Source organism: Scyliorhinus torazame, chromosome 6, assembly GCF_047496885.1.
Source record: "Scyliorhinus torazame isolate Kashiwa2021f chromosome 6, sScyTor2.1, whole genome shotgun sequence".
Taxonomy (NCBI): Eukaryota; Metazoa; Chordata; class Chondrichthyes; order Carcharhiniformes; family Scyliorhinidae; genus Scyliorhinus; species Scyliorhinus torazame.
The window spans coordinates 130,795,408-130,816,287 of record NC_092712.1 but is presented as its reverse complement, the minus strand read 5'-3'; the positions used below and the strand labels follow the sequence as shown (position 1 = coordinate 130,816,287).

Below are 20,880 nucleotides of genomic sequence, written 5' to 3'. Positions count from 1 at the left end.
AATGGTCTTTCATAATTTGAGCTGGTCATGTTCCACTTGTGAAGCAACTGGCTACATCTTCCCAGGGTTGTCCCAGTTTTCTGTGGAAGGTTGAAACATTGATCACTAGCTGCAGTTGGTGATGTTTGCAGTCTTGGAGTGTGGTCCAAGGTTTCAGGTGTATTTCTTTTGAGGTCTTGTTTTAATTGGAATATTTTGTTGCTCGAGGATATTTTTCCCTGCAGACATCAGGAAGTTCATTCAACCTCCCAGAAGTACTTTCCAGAGATGGATAACTATCACGCTGGCTCCCAAGCAAAGTCAGGAAATATCCATCGCTGCAAAGTCATGAGGATTGGAATAAACAACAGCGCCATCTTACTTCTCGCTGGCAGTGGTGGTATTTTGGTGAATTTACCCATTATCTCCCTCCATCTATGTGATGCATGCAGCTAAACGTGCCATTTGTAGCTGGCTATTAGAGGGGTTAAAACCATCCATGCAGGTATCCTCTGTAGTAGCTGCAACGTCTACTGAGTTACAAACAGCAAGTTTAAAATTATGCTTGATTAATGCTTGATTACATGGTGACTTTTACATTCCAAGAGGTCATAGGTGAAAAGTAATTTTCTACTCATGTTCTCTTTTGCAGCTAATCAAGTACTCCAGTTTGGGAAATTGGTGAGCACATCCAACACTTACGATGGAAGTGGGACAGTGACAGTAGAAACAGATCAGCCTCTGCTATGGACAATGGGAATAAAGAGACATCTCAATTAATCAGTTTGTTAAAAGGCACAATGTAATATGAATGAACAAAAGGGAAGAAATAAAAAGAGTTTTAACACAATTCCAAAGTAGCCTTTTTATTGATTTATAACAGCATAAAATATATCAATGTTCCTTTGCGTCCTTTCATCTTCATTCCCCACCTTAGTGGCATGAGGTCAGTTGAGAAGTCTTAACCACCACTGTGAAGATTGAAACATCCATTATTAGTTCATTACCCTGAAAACCTAGTTTATATTATTTAGTAAAATTGACAGATCCAAAACATTCAAGTGTTTTCCAGTAAGTCCTTCACTGCAAAATACCACTTGTCTATTAAAATGGAACTGCAGTTTTACCACATTTACTTAAATATATATATATTTATACACACACAAACACAGGTTCTTGATGACAACTATACTGCAGATCAAAAACTTTTTACTGACAAAAAAAAAAAGGGCAGAATAAGTCAGGGCTTGCAGGAGTGTTAAGCAAATATGTTAGGAATGATAATGAAACGTCAAAAAACTCAAACTATTAAACCAATAAAACAATCATCTGTAAAATAAAATGTTGAATATGAGACAGAACCCATGTGTTTCTATTTACAACACAAGATCATTGGAATGGTGTTAAATTCTGTATCTGTTAAATGCATGTCTCAGAATTAGACTTCATGGCGATATTAGGAATCAATATGTTTCAGCAGTGAGTTTTTAAAAATTCATTTACACAGAATGTGGGCAACGCTGGCTAGGCCAGCATTTATTGCCCATTCCTGGTTACCTTTCAGAAGGTGGCGCTGAGCTGCCTTCTTGAACTGCTAGTGACTAATATGGCAATCATGTTCAAAAAGGAAAACAGAGCAAATCCCAATAATTATAGGTCAGTTAGTTCAACATCAAGATAGAGAAAATGAGAAGCACACCAGTTTAGTTGCAAGAAGGAAGATTAATAAATGTGCAGCACAGTGGTTCGCACTGCGCCAGGGACCCAGGTTCAATTTCAGCCTTGGGTACTATGTGGCGTTTGTACGTTCTCCCTGTGGGTTTCCTCCCACAATCCAAAGATGTGCAGGTTAGGTTGGGTTACTGGGATAGGGTAAGGGCGTGTGCCTAGATAGGGTGCCCTTTCAGAGGGTCAGTGCAGACCTGATGGGCTGAATGGCCTCCTGCAGAGTAGGGATTCTATAAACTTTAATGCTTCATATAGTTGAAAGAAATACAGAGCTTTTGAATGCGTTTCCATTAAGCTTCTAGCAAAGTCGGGGAAAGTAGTAGCAAATGAGATTAGAAATTGGTTGGAAGTGAAGAGAGTCGGAGTTAAGAGCACTGTCCAGTTCTGTCTTCGCTGTCATGCATGTGAACAATGATTTGGATACAAAGCTAGAAATGTTGATACTAATAGTATGGTAGACCAAATTCAACATGAATAAGTATGAGGTGATGCACTCTGGTCAAAGTTAAAGGTGTGAAAAACTCTAAGGTTCTCAAAACACTGTGTCCAAGCGCAGTGGAAAGGAAATCTCAGAGCCTTAACAGGTTTTTTTGACAAATTACAAGTCAAGTTAACTTTGACTGGTAAACCACCCTTCACATTTGCTTTCATTCGATGCAGCATCAGCTCCAAGCAACATGTACAAATTACCCTTTCTTTTATCACAAAGTAAAGAAATAGTTCCTATTTCCTACACTAAATTTAATTTTCGCCAATTACCATTACATTTTCTGTTTGCTTTTAAGTAATAATCTGAATCTGTTTCAACTATGCTCCAGATGCTTTGAAGTTTCTTCTTCAGTACCTTCTCCCTGAGCTTTAAATTGTCCTCCATAGCCAAACAGTATGGACTGCCCAGTTCATTCTAAGGTTTAGTACAATTTATTCTGCTTCTCTAGCGATGTATTAAGGGCAAGGATTGAGAATAGTGATATATTAGCCATCACAGAGACGTGGTGGAGGGAGGGGCAGGATTGGCAGCTCAACATCTCGGGATATAGACTCTTCAGGTGAGGCAGAGAAGGAGGCATTGCATTATTACTATATTGCAGCAAGGAGAGATGATATATCTTGGAAGGGACATCAAGTGAAGCTTTGTGGGTAGAGCTTAGGAACAAAGAAGGGACAGCCAAATGGTTTATTTACAGACCCCTGGTCTGCGGGAAATCAAGCAAATATTTGCAGCTGGAAATCGAGAAGCAAATATGGGCGCAATTCAGAGGTGTGCAAAAATAAAAGGGTAATTTATATTAGGCGATTTCAACTTTCCCAACATAGATTGAGATAGTCACTGTGTTAAGGGCTTAGATAAGAGTGGAGTACTTAAAATGTATACAAGAAAACTTTTTCGCTCAATATGTAGAGGGTCCAACAAGAGAGAATGCAGTGCTAGACCTAAATCCAGGGAATGAAGCCAGACAGGTGGCTGATGAGTTGGTGGGGGAACATTTCGGTGATAGCGACCATAACATGGTACAATTTAAGTTTGGTCCGTACAGAGAAATGGACAAGTTTCAAAAAAAGGTTGTGGATCAGGGGAGACCGGATTTTAATAAAATAAGGCAGGATCTGGCCAGGGTGTACTGGAAAGAGTTACTTGTGGGGAAATCTACATAAAAGAGTAGTGGGGGGTATTCAAAAAGGAAATGGGGAGGGAAAAGGAGTGTAAGGAGTAACAAGCCCAGAGAACCATGATGACCACAGACATTCAGGATATGATGAGAAGGGAAAGAGGCTTTTAGCAAGTACAAGGGCAAATCAACAGAGGCATTAGTGGAGTACAGAAAGTGCAGGATGGAGCTTAAGAAATCAATTAGGAGAGCAAAGAAGGGATATGAGAGCGCTTTGGTACAAGTATGGAAAATCCCAAGATATTCTAAAAGTATATCAATGGGAAGAGGATAACCAGTGAAATCTGTGGGTGGAGCTCGAGGACATTGGGAGGGTGTTGAACGAATACTTCATATCTGTCTTCACCCAAGAGAATTAAGGGGTAGATACAGAGCTCGGGGAGAGAGACTGGGTTTCTTGGTCAAATTATCATAAGGACTGAACAAGGTATTAGAAGTGTTGGCAGGCTGAAAAGTGGACAAATGTCCAGGCCCGGATGAATTGTACCCCAAGATGCTGGGAACATAGAACATAGAAAATACAGCACAGAACAGGCCCTTCGGCCCACGATGTTGTGCCGAACCTTTGTCCTAGATTAATCATAGATTATCATTGAATTTACAGTGCAGAAGGAGGCCATTCGACCCTTTGAATCTGCACCAGCTCTTGGAAAGAGCACCCTACCCAAACTCAACACCTCTACCCAACACCAAGGGCTATTTGGACATTAAGGGCAATTTATCATTGGCCAATTCACCTAACCCGCACATCTTTGGACTGTGGGAGGAAAGCGGAGCACCCGGAGGAAACCCACGCAGACACGGGGAGGACGTGCAAACTCCGAACAGACAATGACCCAAGCCGGAATCGAACCTGGGACCATGGATCTGTGAAGCAATTGTGCTATCCACAATGCTACCGTGCTGCCCTTAAGAACAAATAAATCTACACTATATCATTTTCCCGTAATCCATGTACCTATCCAACAGCTGCTTGAAGGTCCCTAATGTTTCCGACTCAACTACTTCCACAGGCAGTGCATTCCATGCCCCCACTACTCTCTGGGTAAAGAACCTACCTCTGATATCCCTCCTATATCTTCTACCTTTCACCTTAAATTTATGTCCCCTTGTAATGGTGTGTTCCACCTGGGGAAAAAGTCTCTGACTGTCTACTCTATCTATTCCCCTGATCACCTTATAAACCTCTATCAAGTCGCCCCTCATCCTTCTCCGCTCTAATGAGAAAAGGCCTAGCACCCTCAACCTTTCCTCGTAAGACCGACTCTCCATTCCAGGCAACATCCTGGTAAATCTTCTTTGCACCTTTTCCAGAGCTTCCACATCCTTCCTAAAATGAGGCGACCAGAACTGTACACAGTACTCCAAATGTGGCCTTACCAAAGTTTTGTACAGCTGCATCATCACCTCACAGCTCTTAAATTCAATCCCTCTGTTAATGAACGCGAGCACACCATAGGCCTTCTTCACAGCTCTATCCACTTGAGTGGCAACTTTCAAAGATGTATGAACATAGACCCCAAGGGGTCTCTGCTCCGCCACAATGCCAAGAACTCTACCGTTAACCCTGTATTCCGCATTCATATTTGTCCTTCCAAAATGGACAACCTCACACTTTTCAGGGTTAAACTCCATCTGCCACTTCTCAGCCCAGCTCTGCATCCTATCTATGTCTCTTTGCAGCCGACAACAGCCCTCCTTACTATCCACAACTCCACCAATCTTCGTATCGTCTGCAAATTTACTGACCCACCCTTCAACTCCCTCATCCAAGTCATTAATGAAAATCACAAACAGCAGAGGACCCAGAACTGATCCCTGCGGTACACCACTGGTAACTGGGATCCAGGCTGAATATTTGCCATCCACCACCACTCTCTGACTTCTATCGGTTAGCCAGTTCGTTATCCAACTGGCCAAATTTCCCACTATCCCATGCCTCCTTACTTTGTGCAGAAGCCTACCATGGGGAACTTTATCAAATGCCTTACTAAAATCCATGTACACTACATCCACTGCTTTACCTTCATCCACATGCTTGGTCACCTCCTCAAAGAATTCAATAAGATTTGTAAGGCAAGACCTACCCCTCACAAATCCATGCTGACTATCCCTAATCAAGCAGTGTCTTTCCAGATGCTCAGAAATCCTATCCTTCAGTACCCTTTCCATTACTTTGCCTACCACCGAAGTAAGACTAACTGGCCTGTAATTCCCAGGGTTATCCCTGGTTCCTTTTTTGAACAGGGGCACGACATTCGCCACTCTCCAATCCCCTGGTACCACCCCTGTTGACAGTGAGGACGAAAAGATAATTGCCAACGGCTCTGCAATTTCATCTCTTGCTTCCCATAGAATCCTTGGATATATCCCGTCAGGCCCGGGGGACTTGTCTATCCTCAAGTTTTTCAAAATGCCCAACACATCTTCCTTCCTAACAAGTATTTCCTCGAGCTTACCAATCTGTTTCACACTGTCCTCTCCAACAATATCGCCCCTCTCATTTGTAAATACAGAAGAAAAGTACTCGTTCAAGACCTTTCCTATCTCTTCAGACTCAATACACAATCTCCCGCTACTGTCCTTGATCGGACCTACCCTCGCTCTAGTCATTCTCATATTTCTCACATATGTGTAAAAGGCCTTGGGGTTTTCCTTGAAACTACCTGCCAAAGATTGTTCATGCCCTCTCTTAGCTCTCCTAATCCCTTTCTTCAGTTCCCTCCTGGCTATCTTGTATCCCTCCAATGCCCTGTCTGAACCTTGTTTCCTCAGCCTTACATAAGTCTCCTTTTTCCTCTTAACAAGACATTCAACCTCTCTTGTCAACCATGGTTCCCTCACTCGACCATCTCTTCCCTGCCTGACAGGGACATACATATCAAGGACGCGTAGCACCTGTTCCTTGAACAAGTTCCACATTTCACTTGTGTCCTTCCCTGCCAGCCTATGTTCCCAACTTATGCACTTCAATTCTTGTCTGACAACATCGTATTTACCCTTCCCCCAATTGTAAACCTTGCCCTGTTGCACGTACCTATCCCTCTCCATTACTAAAGTGAAAGTCACAGAATTGTGGTCACTATCTCCAAAATGCTCCCCCACTAACAAATCTATCACTTGCCCTGGTTCATTACCCAGTACTAAATCCAATATTGCCCCTCCTCTGGTCGGACAATCTACATACTGTGTTAGAAAAGCTTCCTGGACACACTGCACAAACACCACCCCATCAAAACTATTTGATCTAAAGAGTTTCCACTCAATATTTGGGAAGAGATTGCAGGGTCTCTGACCCAAATATTTAATTCCTTATTGGCCTCAGGGAATGGAGAACAGGTAATGTGATCCCACAATTTAAGAAATGTTGTAGAGACTACAGGCCAGTGAGTTTCACCAGAGATGGGGAAACGTTTGGAGAAAATTCTGAAGGAGAGAATCTATCTTCAGTTGGAGAGGCAAGGCTTGATCAGGAATAGTCAGTATGGCTTTATCAGAGGGAAGTTATGCCTCACAAATTTGATTGAATTTTTGAGCATGTGACCAGGTATGTAGATGAGGGTAGTGCAGTTGATGTGGTTTACATGGATTTCAGCAAAGCCTTTGACAAGTCCCATATGGGAGACTTATAAAGAAGGCAAATGCACATGGGATACAGGGTAACTTGATGAGGTTGATGTGTAGTGACTAGGGGCTTTTCACAGTAACTTCATTAGTGTTAACATAAGCTTACTTGTGACACTAGTAAAGATTATTATTTTATGACTTGGTTTAAATGTTGCATCTCATTTTACTAACTGTTCTAAATTATTTTTATGCACATCTTTAGCTCCATTCTATTCTTTTGCTTTGTTCTTATGGAAGCAAATTAATCTTGCTTACAGTAAACTTCCTTATTTAGGTCACTGATCCGACTTCACCTCGTCTGAGGTCCCCAGCATTAAATGCCCTTCTTCAACCAGTTTGATTCATTCCACATATCAACAAATGGGCAAATGCACTGGACATTTATGGCCCTGACAACATTCTAGCAATAGTACTGGTTGTCCTGAACCAGCCATGTCCCACAACCAAATTGTTCCAGTACAGCTACGACACTAACAGCTATCCGGCAAAGTGCAAAATTTCCCAGCTCTCTCCTGTTCACAAAAAGCTGAACAAATCGAACCTAGCCATTTACCACCCAATCAAACTACTCTCAATCATCAGTGCAGGAGTTCTTCGGGTAGTGTCCTGAGCCCAACCATCTTCAGTTATTTCATCAATAACCATGGGCGAAATTCTCCCCCAACGGCGCGGTGTCTGCCGTCTGGCACCAAAAACGGCGCCAATCAGACGGGCATCGCGCCGGCCCAAAGGTGCGGAATGCTCCGCACCTTTGGGGGCCGAGCCCCAACATTGAGGGGCTAGGCCGGCGCCGGAGGGATTTCCGCCCCGCCAGCTGGCGGAAATGGCGTTTGGTGCCCTGCCAGCTGGCGCGGAAATGCGGCGCATGCGCGGGAGCGTCAGCGGCCGCCGACAGTTTCCTGCGCATGCGCAGTGGGGAGAGTCTCTTCCGCCTCCGCCATGGTGGAGGCCGTGGCGGAGGCGGAAGGGAAAGAGTGCCCCCACGGCACAGGCCCGCCCGCGGATTGGTGGGCCCCGATCGCGGGCCAGGCCACCGTGGAGGCACCCCCCGGGGTCAGATCGCCCCGCGCCCCCCCCAGGACCCCGGAGCCCGCCCACGCCGCCTGGTCCCGCCGGTAAATACCAGCTTTGATTTACGCCGGCGGGACAGGCAATTTCTGGGCGGGACTTCGGCCCATCCGGGCCGGAGAATTGAGCGGGGGGTCCCGCCAACCGGCGCGGCCCGATTCCCGCCCCCGCCCAATCTCCGGTACCGGAGACTTCGGCGGGGGCGGGATTCACGGCGGCCAACGGCCATTCTCCAACCCGGCGGGGGAGGTCGGAGAATGACGCCCCTTATCTCCATCAGAAGAGGAATGTTCGCAGATGCTTGTACAGTATTCAGCACCATTTCCACTCTTCAGAAAATGAAGCAGTCTTCATTATCCAATGAGACAGAATCTAACATCTCCACATGACATTGAGCAGTGTTACTATCGCTGAATTCCCCACGATTAACATCCTGGGGCTTACCATTGACCAAAAACTGTGCTGGACTAGCCATATAAATAGTGCAGCTACAAGAGCAGGTCCGAGGCTAGAACTCCTGCAAGTAACTCACCTTCTGACTCCCCAAAACCTGTCCACAAGGCACAAGTCAGGTGTGTGAAGGAAAACTCTCAAGACGAACAAGGAGAAGTAGGGCATTCAACCCTTTGAGCCTGCTCTGCTATATATGTCTGATCTGATTGTAATCTCAAATCTCTACCCTACCTACCCCCAATAACCTATCACCCCCTTGCTTAGGAAGAGAGTTCCAATGTCCCACAACCCACTGAGTGAAAAAGTTCCACAGCCTGGAAAAGTGCAGTCCCAACAAAACTCCAGCTCAACATTTGGGAAAAAGCAGCCTGCTTGACTGGCAGTCAATCCACCATCTTCAACATTCACTCTCTCCACCATCGCTGACAGCAATGTTCACCATTAACATGATGCACTGAAGCAACTCACCACACCTCCTTTGAGAGCACATGCTAAACTCACAATCTCTACCACTTAGAAAGACAAGGACAGTAGATGCATGGGAACACCAGCAAGTTCTCTTAAAAACCATGCACCTAACTAACTTTTCCCATACAAACAGGGAGTGTTATCAACTTTAACTAAAATTCTGAACATAGTGATTCTGCTTGACAAGCCATCATAAATTGCACTGGACAATTTAATCTATACATTTTTTTTTAAAGGAATGAAAATTATTTTATAGCTACTGAGCCATGAGATCTCAACCAAGCAAAAATATTCTCCCAACTCCTATAAATCCTACAACCACCTTTTTGTTTTCTACGCGTTCCCCTCAAAACTTTCATAATCGAAAAGAATGAAAACATTAATAGATTTTTTTTTTAAATATAGGTAAGATCTATCAGTCAAGATTTCTGAATACTTACACAATAATATTATTAATGGGGATGTGGATGAGTTTCACAAAGAAACCGATGAATCCCATAATGGCAAATCCAATTGCTGTTGCCATGGCAATCTTCTGAAATTCTGCAAAGAGGAAACCACATAGGAATCTCTCAAAATTGAGTTTAATTTCACATTTGTTAAATATTGTAGCGCATTACACGGAGAACAGTACTGATAGTTTATTAGACCTGTCTTTCAACCATGTAGCCAAACGAATTGTATCACCATATCTTCAGCCAGCTCATCAGTCTTATTCATAGCATGAAAGTATTATCGGGATCATTCCACTTTTAAATATGACAATTAATTGTTTACTCAGTTCCAAAACTGTTCTGAAAATATTGAACTCTTTATTAAAACAGAAGTTTAATTAGCTCTTCCTAAGAATGTGTAAGAAAAGTAGACACAATTAAATCATTCTAATTCGAAGTAGGAATGTCATGTGAATAAAGCAAAACACAACCCAAATAAGGCTTACATTATGGAAATGGTTAGAGGCAAATCCCTAATTGTCCTCGAGAAGGTGGTGGTAAGCCAGCTTCTTGAACCAGTGCAGTCCATCTACGTACACTCAATGCTGCTGGGAAGTAAGTTCCAGGATCTTGGCCCAGCAACAGTGAAGGAACGACGATATAGTTCCAGGTCAGGATGGTGAGTGATTTGGTGGGGAAGGTGCAGTTAATGGTGTTCCCATGCACCTACTCCGTCCAGATGGTCGAGGTCACAGCTTTGTAAGGTGTTATCAATTGCGCCTTGGGAAGTTGCTGCAGTGCCTCTTGTGGTACAGACTATTGCCACTGTTTATCAGTGGTGGAGGGATTGAATGTTTAAGACAGTACCAATCAAGCTGGCTGCTTTGGCCTGGATAGTTTTCAGCTTCTCAAATATCATTGGAGCTGCTCACATTCAGGCAAGTGAGAGTATTCAATCACACTCCTGACTTGTGCCTTGTAGATAATGGATGCTTTGGGGAGTTGGGAACTGAGTTACTCGCCGCAGAATTCCTAGCCTCTTGACTATTCTGTAATTGTATTTTGTTGCACACTATATTACTTTTGAACATTCTATTAAGGAATACAATTCATGAAATGTAGCTTATTTTATGGATACAGACCAGTACTTCTTATAAGTATTTCCAACAGAAAAAACAAGCTGTAGGTTTCAGCACATATATTTAATGCAATATATTTATATCACAAGTGCTCTCATCCTCTCTACCCAGTTTCCTTACATTCCAAAGAGGTGTTGGAGGCAGGGTATAATGGTTATTATGAAAGCACCATGGTTACAGAAACTCTACTCGAGCTTCATTTCTATTCGTATAATCCCTACAGTGCAAATGCAGGCCATGAGCTCAGAGTCTGCAGCGACCCTCCAAAAGAGTTCCCTACGGAGACCCAGTCCCCACCCTATCCCCGTAACCCACTGAACCTGCAGATCTTTGCACATGTAGCCAAAACTATCAAAAAGTTTCATTCTATCTTCCTAATATGAGAGGTTAAGATACCTTTATCTTGCAATCACATGAAAATTTCATGAATCCAAGCACGCCTTTAACAAAGAGAATTATAAAGATTACAATTTCAGAATCTATAGAACATGACTAGAAAACAATATTCACATCCAAAAGTTCAGATGACCCATGAACAAGGCCATGATTTCACAGAAACATTATCAGCACAACTGGTCCACTGTGCAGATGTTAGCTCTCACACTGAGTAAATGTGTAAGCCATGATCTGACGAATGGTGGAGCAAGTTTGAGGGACTGAATGGCCAGCTCCTATTTCTTTTGTCTTGGACATAACCAGTTAGCTCCATGCAGTCTTATAGCCTTATATTTTACAGTCTTCTGACAAGACAATGAGAATAGCGGAGAAGAAGCATGCAATTGTGCAGTACCTTTCCTGTCAGGCTTTGTACATCTTTTCACAAGTCTGATTGAATCCTTTACAAACTGACGACTGGGCTCCACAAACTGCATTATTTGATCCATTGTGTTCTGTAATGAGAATAAAAATGGGGAAAAAATCTTGATACAAGAGAATGCTTTGATTCTCACAAATAACCAGTTAAGACATTATTTATGACAAGTGCTTTCACCATCGTTCTGTTTTCAATTATCAAGATGCTATGACTGGTTCACAATACAGAGCCTGCTGAACATTGTGCCCAAATCCTCACTCAAAGGCTAATGAGCAAGAAGCTGCTCCGAAATCCAAATTATTCTGGTCTGCCTTGTGGTGAGACATTGGAAACATTTTAATCTTACCCAGGTTTCACCTGACCTTTTCCCCAATATACTGACGACTGGTGCTGCTGCTTCTTCCTCAGCCCGAACTGGAGAACTTCATCAATATTTCTTTAACTCCCAACTTTTATTGACTCTCTTATTCCTGAACTTTTTGATTTGATTCAGATTCACCAATAACATTGATTACAATTCTACCTAGGCGAAGCTTCTTCCCACTCCTGTGAGGTGCACCCAGCCATTGTCTCCCTCCCTGCTCGTTCTCCCATCCTTCCCTCAATCACCCCCTTCATCCCCCCGACCCACCTCCCTCGTCGATTCCCCTTCCATGCCTCGTCTACCCCCGTCTCCCTCCCTCGTCACCCACTCCCTCGTCGCCGCCCCCCTCCTTCGTTAACCCCTACCCCACCCCCGTCGTCATCACCCCCTCCCGCATCAGCCCCCCCGTCACCCCCTCCCCCCCCGTCACCCGCCCCCCCTCATCAACCCCTCCCCGTCACCCCCTCCTTCCCTCGTCGCCCCCTCCCCGTCACCCCTTCCCCCCTCCCCCCGTCACCCTCTACCCCCCGTCACCCCCTCCTTCCCTCCCTCCATCGTCACCCCCTCCTTCCCTCCCTCCCTCGTCACCCCCTCCCCTCGTCACCCCCCTCCCCTCGTCACCCCCTCCCCTCTCAACCCCCTCCCCTCTCAACCCCCTCCCCTCTCAACCCCCTCCCCTCTCAACCCCCTCCCCGTCACCCCCTCCTTCCCTCGTCAGCCCCTCCTCCCCTCATCTGCCTCCCCTCATCTGCCCCCCCTCGTCACCTACCCCCTCTCCCTCGTCACCCGCCACCCCTGCCTCGTCACCCTCCCTCCCTCCCTCGTCACTCGCCACCCCCTCCCTCGTCACCCTCCCTCCCTCCCTCGTCACTCGTCGCCCCCTCCCCCGTCGCCCCTTCATCACCCCCTCCCCGTCAGCCTTTCCCCCCCCCCCGTCTCCCCCTCCCCTCGTCACCCCCTCCCCCCTCCCTCGTCACCCCCTCCTTACCCCATCACCCCCTCCCCCATCACCCCCTCCCCCATCACCCCCTCCCCCATCACCCCCTCCCCCATCACCCCCTCCCCCATCACCCCCTCCCCCATCACCCCCTCCCCCATCACCCCCTCCCCCATCACCCCCTCCCCCAACACCCCCTCCCCCAACACCCCCTCCCCCAACACCCCCTCCCCATCACCCCCTCCCCATCACCCCCTCCTTCCCTCGTCACCCTCCCTCCCTCGTCACCCGCCACCCCTCCCTCGTCACCCGCCACCCCTCCCTCGTCACCCGCCACCCCTCCCTCGTCACCCGCCACCCCTCCCTCGTCACCCGCCACCCCTCCCTCGTCACCCGCCACCCCTCCCTCGTCACCCGCCACCCCTCCCTCGTCACCCGCCACCCCTCCCTCGTCACCCGCCACCCCTCCCTCGTCACCCGCCACCCCTCCCTCGTCACCCGCCACCCCTCCCTCGTCACCCGCCACCCCTCCCTCGTCACCCGCCACCCCACCCTCGTCACCCGCCACCCCACCCTCGTCACTCGCCACCCCCTCCCTCCCTCGTCACCCTACCCCTTCCCTCCCTCATCACCCCCTCCCCGTCACCCCTTTCCCTCCTCCCCTTGTCACCCCCACCCCCCGTCACCCCCTCATTCCCTCGTAGCCCCCTCCCCCATCACCCCCTCTCCCCTCATCACCCACCCCCCCTCCCAAGTCACCCGCCATCCCCTCGCTTCCTCATCACCCGCTCCCTCCCTCCCTCATCACCCCCTCCCTCCCTCATCACCTCCCCTCCATCAACCCATCACCCCTCCCTCCCTCCCTCCCTCATCACCCCTCCCTCCCTCATCCCCCCCTCCCTCCCTCCCTCATCACCCCCCTCCCTCCCTCCCTCCCTCATCACACCCCCTCCCTCCCTCATCACCCCCCTCCCTCCCTCCCTCCCTCATCACCCCCCTCCCTCCCTCCCTCCCTCATCACCCCCCTCCCTCCCTCCCTCATCACCCCCCTCCCTCCCTCCCTCCCTCATCACCCCCCTCCCTCCCTCCCTCCCTCATCACCCCCCTCCCTCCCTCCCTCCCTCATCACCCCCCTCCCTCCCTCCCTCCCTCATCACCCCCCTCCCTCCCTCCCTCCCTCATCACCCCCCTCCCTCCCTCCCTCCCTCATCACCCCCCTCCCTCCCTCCCTCCCTCATCACCCCCCTCCCTCCCTCCCTCCCTCATCACCCCCCTCCCTCCCTCCCTCCCTCATCACCCCCCTCCCTCCCTCCCTCCCTCATCACCCCCTCCCTCCCTCCCTCCCTCATCACCCCCTCCCTCCCTCCCTCCCTCATCACCCCCTCCCTCCCTCATCACCCCCTCCCTCATCACCCCCTCCCTCCCTCATCACCCCCTCCCTCATCACCCCCTCCCTCATCACCCCCTCCCTCATCACCCCCTCCCTCATCACCCCCTCCCTCATCACCCCCTCCCTCATCACCCCCTCCCTCATCACCCCCCTCCCTCATCACCCCCTCCCTCATCACCCCCCTCCCTCATCACCCCCTCCCTCATCACCCCCTCCCTCATCACCCCCTCCCTCATCACCCCCTCCCTCATCACCCCCTCCCTCATCACCGCCTCCCTCATCACCGCCTCCCTCATCACCCCCTCCCTCATCACCCCCTCCCTCATCACCCCCTCCCTCATCACCCCCTCCCTCATCACCCCCTCCCTCATCACCCCCTCCCTCATCACCCCCTCCCTCATCACCCCCTCCCTCATCACCCCCCCCCTCATCACCCCCTCCCTCATCACCCCCTCCCTCATCACCCCCTCCCTCATCACCCCCTCCCTCATCACCCCCTCCCTCATCACCCCCCTCCCTCATCACCCCCTCCCTCATCACCCCCTCCCTCATCACCCCCCTCCCTCATCACCCCCTCCCTCATCACCCCCTCCCTCATCACCCCCCTCCCTCATCACCCCCCTCCCTCATCACCCCCTCCCTCATCACCCCCCCCTCATCACCCCCCCCACATCACCCCCTCCCTCATCACCCCCTCCTCATCACCCCCCACCCTCATCACCCCCCTCCCTCATCACCCCCTCCCTCCCTCCCTCATCACCCCCTCCCCCCCTCCCTCATCACCCCCACCCTCCCCCCTCCCTCCCACCCTCATCACCCCCTCCCTCCCACATCACCCCCTCCCACCCTCATCACCCCCTCCCACCCTCATCACCCCCCTCCCCCCTCAACACCCCCTCCCACCCTCATCACCCCCTCCCTCCCTCATCACCCCCTCCCTCCCTCCCTCATCACCCCCTCCCTCCCACCCTCATCACCCCCTCCCACCCACCCTCATCCACCCCCTCCCACCCTCCCTCACACCCCCACCCTCCCACCCACACACCCCCTCCCTCCCTCCCTCATCACCCCCTCCCACCCACCCTCACACCCCCTCCCTCCCTCCCTCATCACCCCCCTCCCTCCCTCCCTCCCTCCCTCATCACCCCCCTCCCTCCCTCATCACCCCCTCCCTCCCTCCCTCATCACCCCCTCCCTCCCTCCCTCCCTCATCACCCCCCCCTCCCTCCCTCCCTCATCACCCCCTCCCTCCCACCCCTCCCTCATCACCCCCACCCTCCCCTCCCTCATCACCCCCTCCCTCCCTCCCTCCCTCATCACCCCCTCCCACCCTCCCTCATCACCCCCTCCCTCCCTCCCTCATCACCCCCCCTCCCTCCCTCCCTCATCACCCCCCTCCCTCCCTCCCTCCCTCATCACCCCCTCCCTCCCTCCCTCATCACCCCCTCCCTCCCTCCCTCATCACCCCCTCCCCCCTCCCTCCCACATCACCCCCTCCCTCCCTCCCACCCTCACACCCCGCCCTCCCTCCCACACACCCCCACCCCTCCCACCCCCTCCCTCATCACCCCCCTCCCTCCCTCCCTCCCTCACCACCCCCTCCCTCCCTCATCACTCCCTCCCTCCCTCCCCCATCACTCCCTCATCACCCCCTCCCTCCCTCCCTCATCACTCCTCCCTCCCTCCCTCATCCACCCCCTCCCTCCCTCATCACCCCCCCCTCCCTCATCACCCCCTCCCTCCCCATCACTCCCTCCCTCCCTCATCACTCCCTCCCTCCCCACCCCCTCCCACCCTCCCTCATCACTCCCTCCCTCCCTCATCACCACCCTCCCTCCCTCACACCCCCTCCCTCCCTCCCTCCCTCATCACCCCCTCCCTCCCTCCCTCCCTCATCACCCCCTCCCTCCCTCCCTCCCTCCCTCATCACCCCCTCCCTCCCTCCCTCCCTCCCTCATCACCCCCACCCTCCCTCCCTCCCTCCCTCACCCCCTCCCTCCCTACCGCCCTCATGCACCCCCTCCCTCCCTACCTCCCTCCCTCATCACCCCCCTCCCTCCCTACCTCCCTCCCTCATCACCCCCTCCCTCCCTCCCTCCCTCATCACCCCCTCCCTCCCTACCTCCCTCCCTCATCACCCCCTCCCTCCCACCTCCCTCCCTCATCACCCCCTCCTCCCTACCTCCCTCCCTCATCACCCCCTCCCTCCCTCCCTCCCTCCCTCATCACCCCCCTCCCTCCCTCCCTCCCTCCCTCATCACCCCCTCCCTCCCTCCCTCCCTCCCTCATCACCCCCTCCCTCCCTCCCTCCCTCCCTCATCACCCCCCTCCCTCCCTCCCTCCCTCATCACCCCCTCCCTCCCTCCCTCCCTCATCACCCCCTCCCTCCCTCCCTCCCTCATCACCCCCTCCCTCCCTCCCTCCCTCATCACCCCCCTCCCTCCCTCCCTCATCACCCCCTCCCTCCCTCCCTCCCCTCATCACCCCCTCCCTCCCTCATCACCCCCTCCCTCCCTCCCTCATCACCCCCTCCCTCCCTCCCTCATCACCCCCTCCCTCCCTCATCACCCCCTCCCTCCCTCCCTCCCTCATCACCCCCTCCCTCCCTCATCACTCCCTCCCTCCCTCCCTCCCTCCCTCCTCCCTCCCTCCCTCCTCCCCTCCCTCCCTCCTCCCTCCCTCCCTCCCTCATCACCCCCTCCCTCCCTCCCTCATCACCCCCTCCCTCCCTCCCTCCCTCATCACTCCCTCCCTCCCTCATCACCCCCTCCCTCCCTCCCTCATCACCCCCTCCCTCCCTCCCTCCCTCATCACCCCCCCCCCTCCCTCCCTCCCTCCCTCATCACCCCCCCCCCCTCCCTCCCTCCCTCCCTCATCACCCCCCCCCTCCCTCCCTCCCTCCCTCCCTCATCACCCCCCCCCCTCCCTCCCTCCCTCCCTCCCTCATCACCCCCCCCCCTCCCTCCCTCCCTCCCTCATCACCCCCCCCCCTCCCTCCCTCCCTGCCTCATCACCCCCCCCCCTCCCTCCCTCCCTGCCTCATCACCCCCCTCCCTCCCTCCCTCATCACCCCCTCCCTCCCTCCCTCATCACCCCCTCCCTCCCTCCCTCATCACCCCCTCCCTCCCTCCCTCATCACCCCCCTCCCTCCCTCCCTCATCACCCCCTCCCTCCCTCCCTCATCACCCCCCTCCCTCCCTCCCTCATCACCCCCCTCCCTCCCTCATCACCCCCTCCCTCCCTCATCACCCCCTCCCTCCCTCATCACCCCCCTCCCCACCTCCCTCCCCTGTTCGTCCCATCCACCCACGTCTCCCACTCCTGTACCTCTTTTCTTTTTCTCTCTGCGTAAAGATGTCACTATTCTTCAGCCGCTGACGTTGCACAGTGGAAGGGGGTCCGAATCACGCATGCGTGGCATTCAAAAGCCCTGCTTGATCCGGAAATGATGACACCTGACAGCTTCCGTTCTTCTGACGCAGTGACGCCACGGCCCCTGTGAGCAAATGTCAATCATGGGGCGTTCCCCGCCCCCTAGGCCCCGCCCCGCCAACTCGGCCCGCCCACCGCCTCGTCCCGCACGCCGGCTGTGGGTGGAGCCTGTCCTCTTTCAGGAAGAGTGATGAATATTGGAGTTCAGCTGATAACCTGCAGATAAATGACATCGAAACTCTGCAGTCAGCTAGAAACTTCAGGCAGATCTATTAATAAATTATGAATTCATTCAAAAGGTGGTTGTAGCACCGTCAATATGACGCGAGGCAGGTTGAGGTAATGTCAATTGAAGGCTTTATTAAGCAGAACTTTATCCCCAGCAGCGTGGTTACAGAATGCAACTGCTGAGGGAAGTGGAGGGAAAAGCTGGGTTCCTATACCGGCATTTCAGGGTGGAGTCCAGTAGGTGGCAGATCCTATCAGGACCTGGCATTCCTCCACCAATAGCCTGTCGACACGTGGTGTACCGTATTACCCCTAATACATACTACCACAGTGGTTAGCACTGCTGCCTCACAGTATCAGGGACCCCGGTTCAGTTCTGGCCCCGGATGACTGGAGTTTGCACGTTCTCCCCGTGTCTGCCTGGGTTTCTTCCGGGTGCTCTGGTTTCCTCCCACAGTCCGAAGATGTGCAGGTTCGGTGGATTGGCCATGCTAAATTGGCCTTTGTTTTCATGGGGTGTGCAGGTTATGTAGGATTCTGGGATGGGGCAGTGAATTGGGCTTCCGCAGAGTGCTCTTTCTGAGGGTCCGTGAACATCCGATGGGCTGAATGGCCTCGTGCACTTTAGAAATTCTATGGTAACTGCACCCCCCAAACAATCCAACTGTTATCCCAGCATGTGAACTGCTGGAACAAATGTTTTGAATTTCTTTATAAAATCTTTTCTCCTTATTCATGTTGTTTATTGTTGAATCATTTTGAATTGATCTTGGGTCTTTCAGCGGGCCTATTTCTGAAGATTGGAATGAAGGATTAATTTAAAACATTGATGTTTCCTGCTTTTACAATATTTCTAGCCCATTTATCTTTTACATCGGACATAGGAGCAGAAGAAGACCATTCAGTCCCTGAAGCCTGCTTTACCATCGATAAGATCATAGCTGTTTCAAATTCCATATGTGGACATCACAGCTGTTTTAGGGATATTTTAAGGCAGACTGGGAAGATGTACTTGTGGCAAAATCTACAGAAGAGCAGTGGGAGGGCGTTCAAAAGGGAAATGGGGAGGGTCCAGGCCCAACTTTTTACCTCCAGGGTAATAGGAAAGAGTAACAAGCCCAGAATGGATGACCAGAGACATTTAGGATACGATTAGAAGAAAAAAAGAGGCGATTAGCAAGTACAAGGGGAGCAATTCAATGGAGGCATTAATGGAGTACAGAAAGTGCAGGATGGAGTTAAAGATAGCAATTAGGAGAGCAAAGAGGGGATATGAGAAAGCTCTCGCTGGTAAAAGTAGGGTAAATCCCAAGATATTCTATAAGTACATCAATGGAAAGAGGATAAACAGGAAAAGCGTAGGGCCCATTCAGGCCCAACAGGGAAATCTGGGTGGAGCAGGAGGACATTGGTAGGGTGTTGAATGAATACTTCATATCTATCTTCACCCAGGATAATGAGGAGGTGGATATAGAACTCGGGGAGAGAGTCTGTGAGATCCTTGAGCGAATTGTCAGAGGTTGTGAAGAAGGTATTGGACGTGTTAGCAGGCTTAAAATTAACCAAACGTCCAGGTCTGGATGCTGCGGAGGAGATTACAGGGGCTCTGACCCAAATTTCTAATTCCTCTCTGGCCTCAGGGGAGGTGCCAGAGAACTGGAAAACAGCTCATGTGATCCCACAATTTAAGAAATGTTGTAGAGACAAGCCAAGGAACTACAGACCGGTGAGTCTCACGTCAGTGATAGGGAAACTATTTGAGAAAATCCGAAGGAGTGAATCTATCTCTTCTCGGAGAGGTAAGTTTTGATCAGGAATAGTCAGCATGGCTTTGTCAGAGGGAGATCATGCCTAACAAATTTGATTGAATTATTTGAGCATGTGACTAGGTGTGTAGATGAGGGTCATGCAGTTGATGTAGTTTACATGGATTTCAGCAAAGGACCCCACATGGGAGACTTATAAAGAAGGCAAGTGCACATGGGATGGGATTCGGGGTAACTTGATATGATGGATTCAAAATTGGCTTAGTTGTAGGAAACAGAGGATGATGGCAGATGCTCCTTTAGTGACTGGAAGCCAGTGACATATCACAGGGTGATGCGCAATCAATTACTCTCAAGACAAAGTGATTCATAACTGAAGGCTTTAATCTGCTAGAACTCTTCCCCAGCAGCTTCGATACAGAAAGTGAAGGCTGCTGGGACAGCACCGGTTCTTATACTCCGCCTCTCAGGGTCTAACCAATGGCCATCCACCCCTCAGGTACCGCAATACCTGGTATTACCACACAGGGATCTGTGTTGGGTTCCCAACTTTTGTCATTTAGAAAACAACATAAATGACTATGTGGGGGGTAGGATCAATATGTTTGTGGATGACACAAAGATTAGCCAGGTGGTTAATAGTGAGGTTGAGTGTCTTGGGTTTCAGGAAGATATAGACGGGATGGTCAAATGGGCAGAAAAGTGGCAGTTGGCACTTAACCCTAAAAGGTGTGAGGTGATACACTTTGGAAGGCGTAATGTGACAAGGAAGTATTCAATGAATGGCCTGACACTGGGAAGTTCCGAGGAACAAAGGGACCTTGGAGTGTTTGTCCATAGATTTCGGAAGGAAGAAGGACAGGTAAATAGGGTGGAGAAAAGGGGATATGGGACATTTAGCTTTATAAATCAAGGCATAGATTATAAAAGAAGAAAGGTCATGATGGAGTTGTATAGAACTTTGGTGAGGCCACAGCTGGAGTACTCAATGCAATTATGGTCGCCACATTATAGGAAGGATGTGATTGCACTGGAGGGGTGATTTACCGGAATATTGCCTGGGGTGGAACATTTAATTTATGAAGAGAGGTTGGATAGGCTTGGGTTATTTTCATTGGAGCAATGAAGACTGAGAGGTGATCTTATCGAGGTGTACAGGATTATGAGGGGCATGGACAGGGTGGAAAGGGAGCAGCTGTTCCCCTTAGTTGAAGGCTCATTTACGAGGGGACACAAGTTCAAGGTGAGGGGCAGGAGGTTTAGGGGGGATTTGAGGAAAAACATTTTTATCTAGAGGGTGGTGCCGGTCTGGAACGCACGACCTGAAAGGATGGTAGAGGTGGGTTGCCTCACATGCTGGATGAGCACTTGACACATCATAAC

At 50.9% G+C, this 20,880-nt stretch overlaps 2 protein-coding genes across 3 annotated transcripts in view; one reads left to right on the top strand and one right to left on the bottom strand.

Annotated features, from left to right (window-relative positions):
• Positions 1 to 829, top strand: part of LOC140425027 (thiamine pyrophosphokinase 1-like) — a 555,937-nt gene extending 555,108 nt beyond the window's left edge. For both annotated transcript variants that reach the window (XM_072508810.1, XM_072508811.1), the window contains one exon: positions 632 to 829. In XM_072508810.1, coding sequence (XP_072364911.1) covers positions 632 to 664 — 33 coding nt within the window. In that variant the 3' untranslated portion in view covers positions 665 to 829. The remainder of the gene's footprint in view (positions 1 to 631) is intronic.
• Positions 830 to 17,566, bottom strand: LOC140425028 (protein transport protein Sec61 subunit gamma). The gene is made up of 4 exons (XM_072508815.1): positions 17,399 to 17,566; positions 11,357 to 11,456; positions 9,434 to 9,536; positions 830 to 950 (listed from the first exon to the last, which is right to left on the bottom strand). Exons 2-4 carry the CDS (start codon positions 11,448 to 11,450, stop codon positions 941 to 943), a joined length of 207 nt encoding a protein of 68 aa, XP_072364916.1. The 5' UTR covers positions 11,451 to 11,456; positions 17,399 to 17,566; the 3' UTR covers positions 830 to 940.
• Between the last annotated feature and the right edge of the window lie 3,314 nt (positions 17,567 to 20,880).

What these genes read in the sequence shown, in the direction of transcription:
- LOC140425028 (XM_072508815.1), bottom strand. Translation starts at nt 11,450, where the DNA reads ATGGATCAAATAATGCAGTTTGTGGAGCCCAGTCGTCAGTTTGTAAAG. An exon ending in TACAAAGCCTGACAGGAAAG is followed by an intron (nt 9,537 to 11,356) that starts GTACTGCACAAT and finishes TCCTCTTTGCAG; the next exon opens with AATTTCAGAAGATTGCCATG.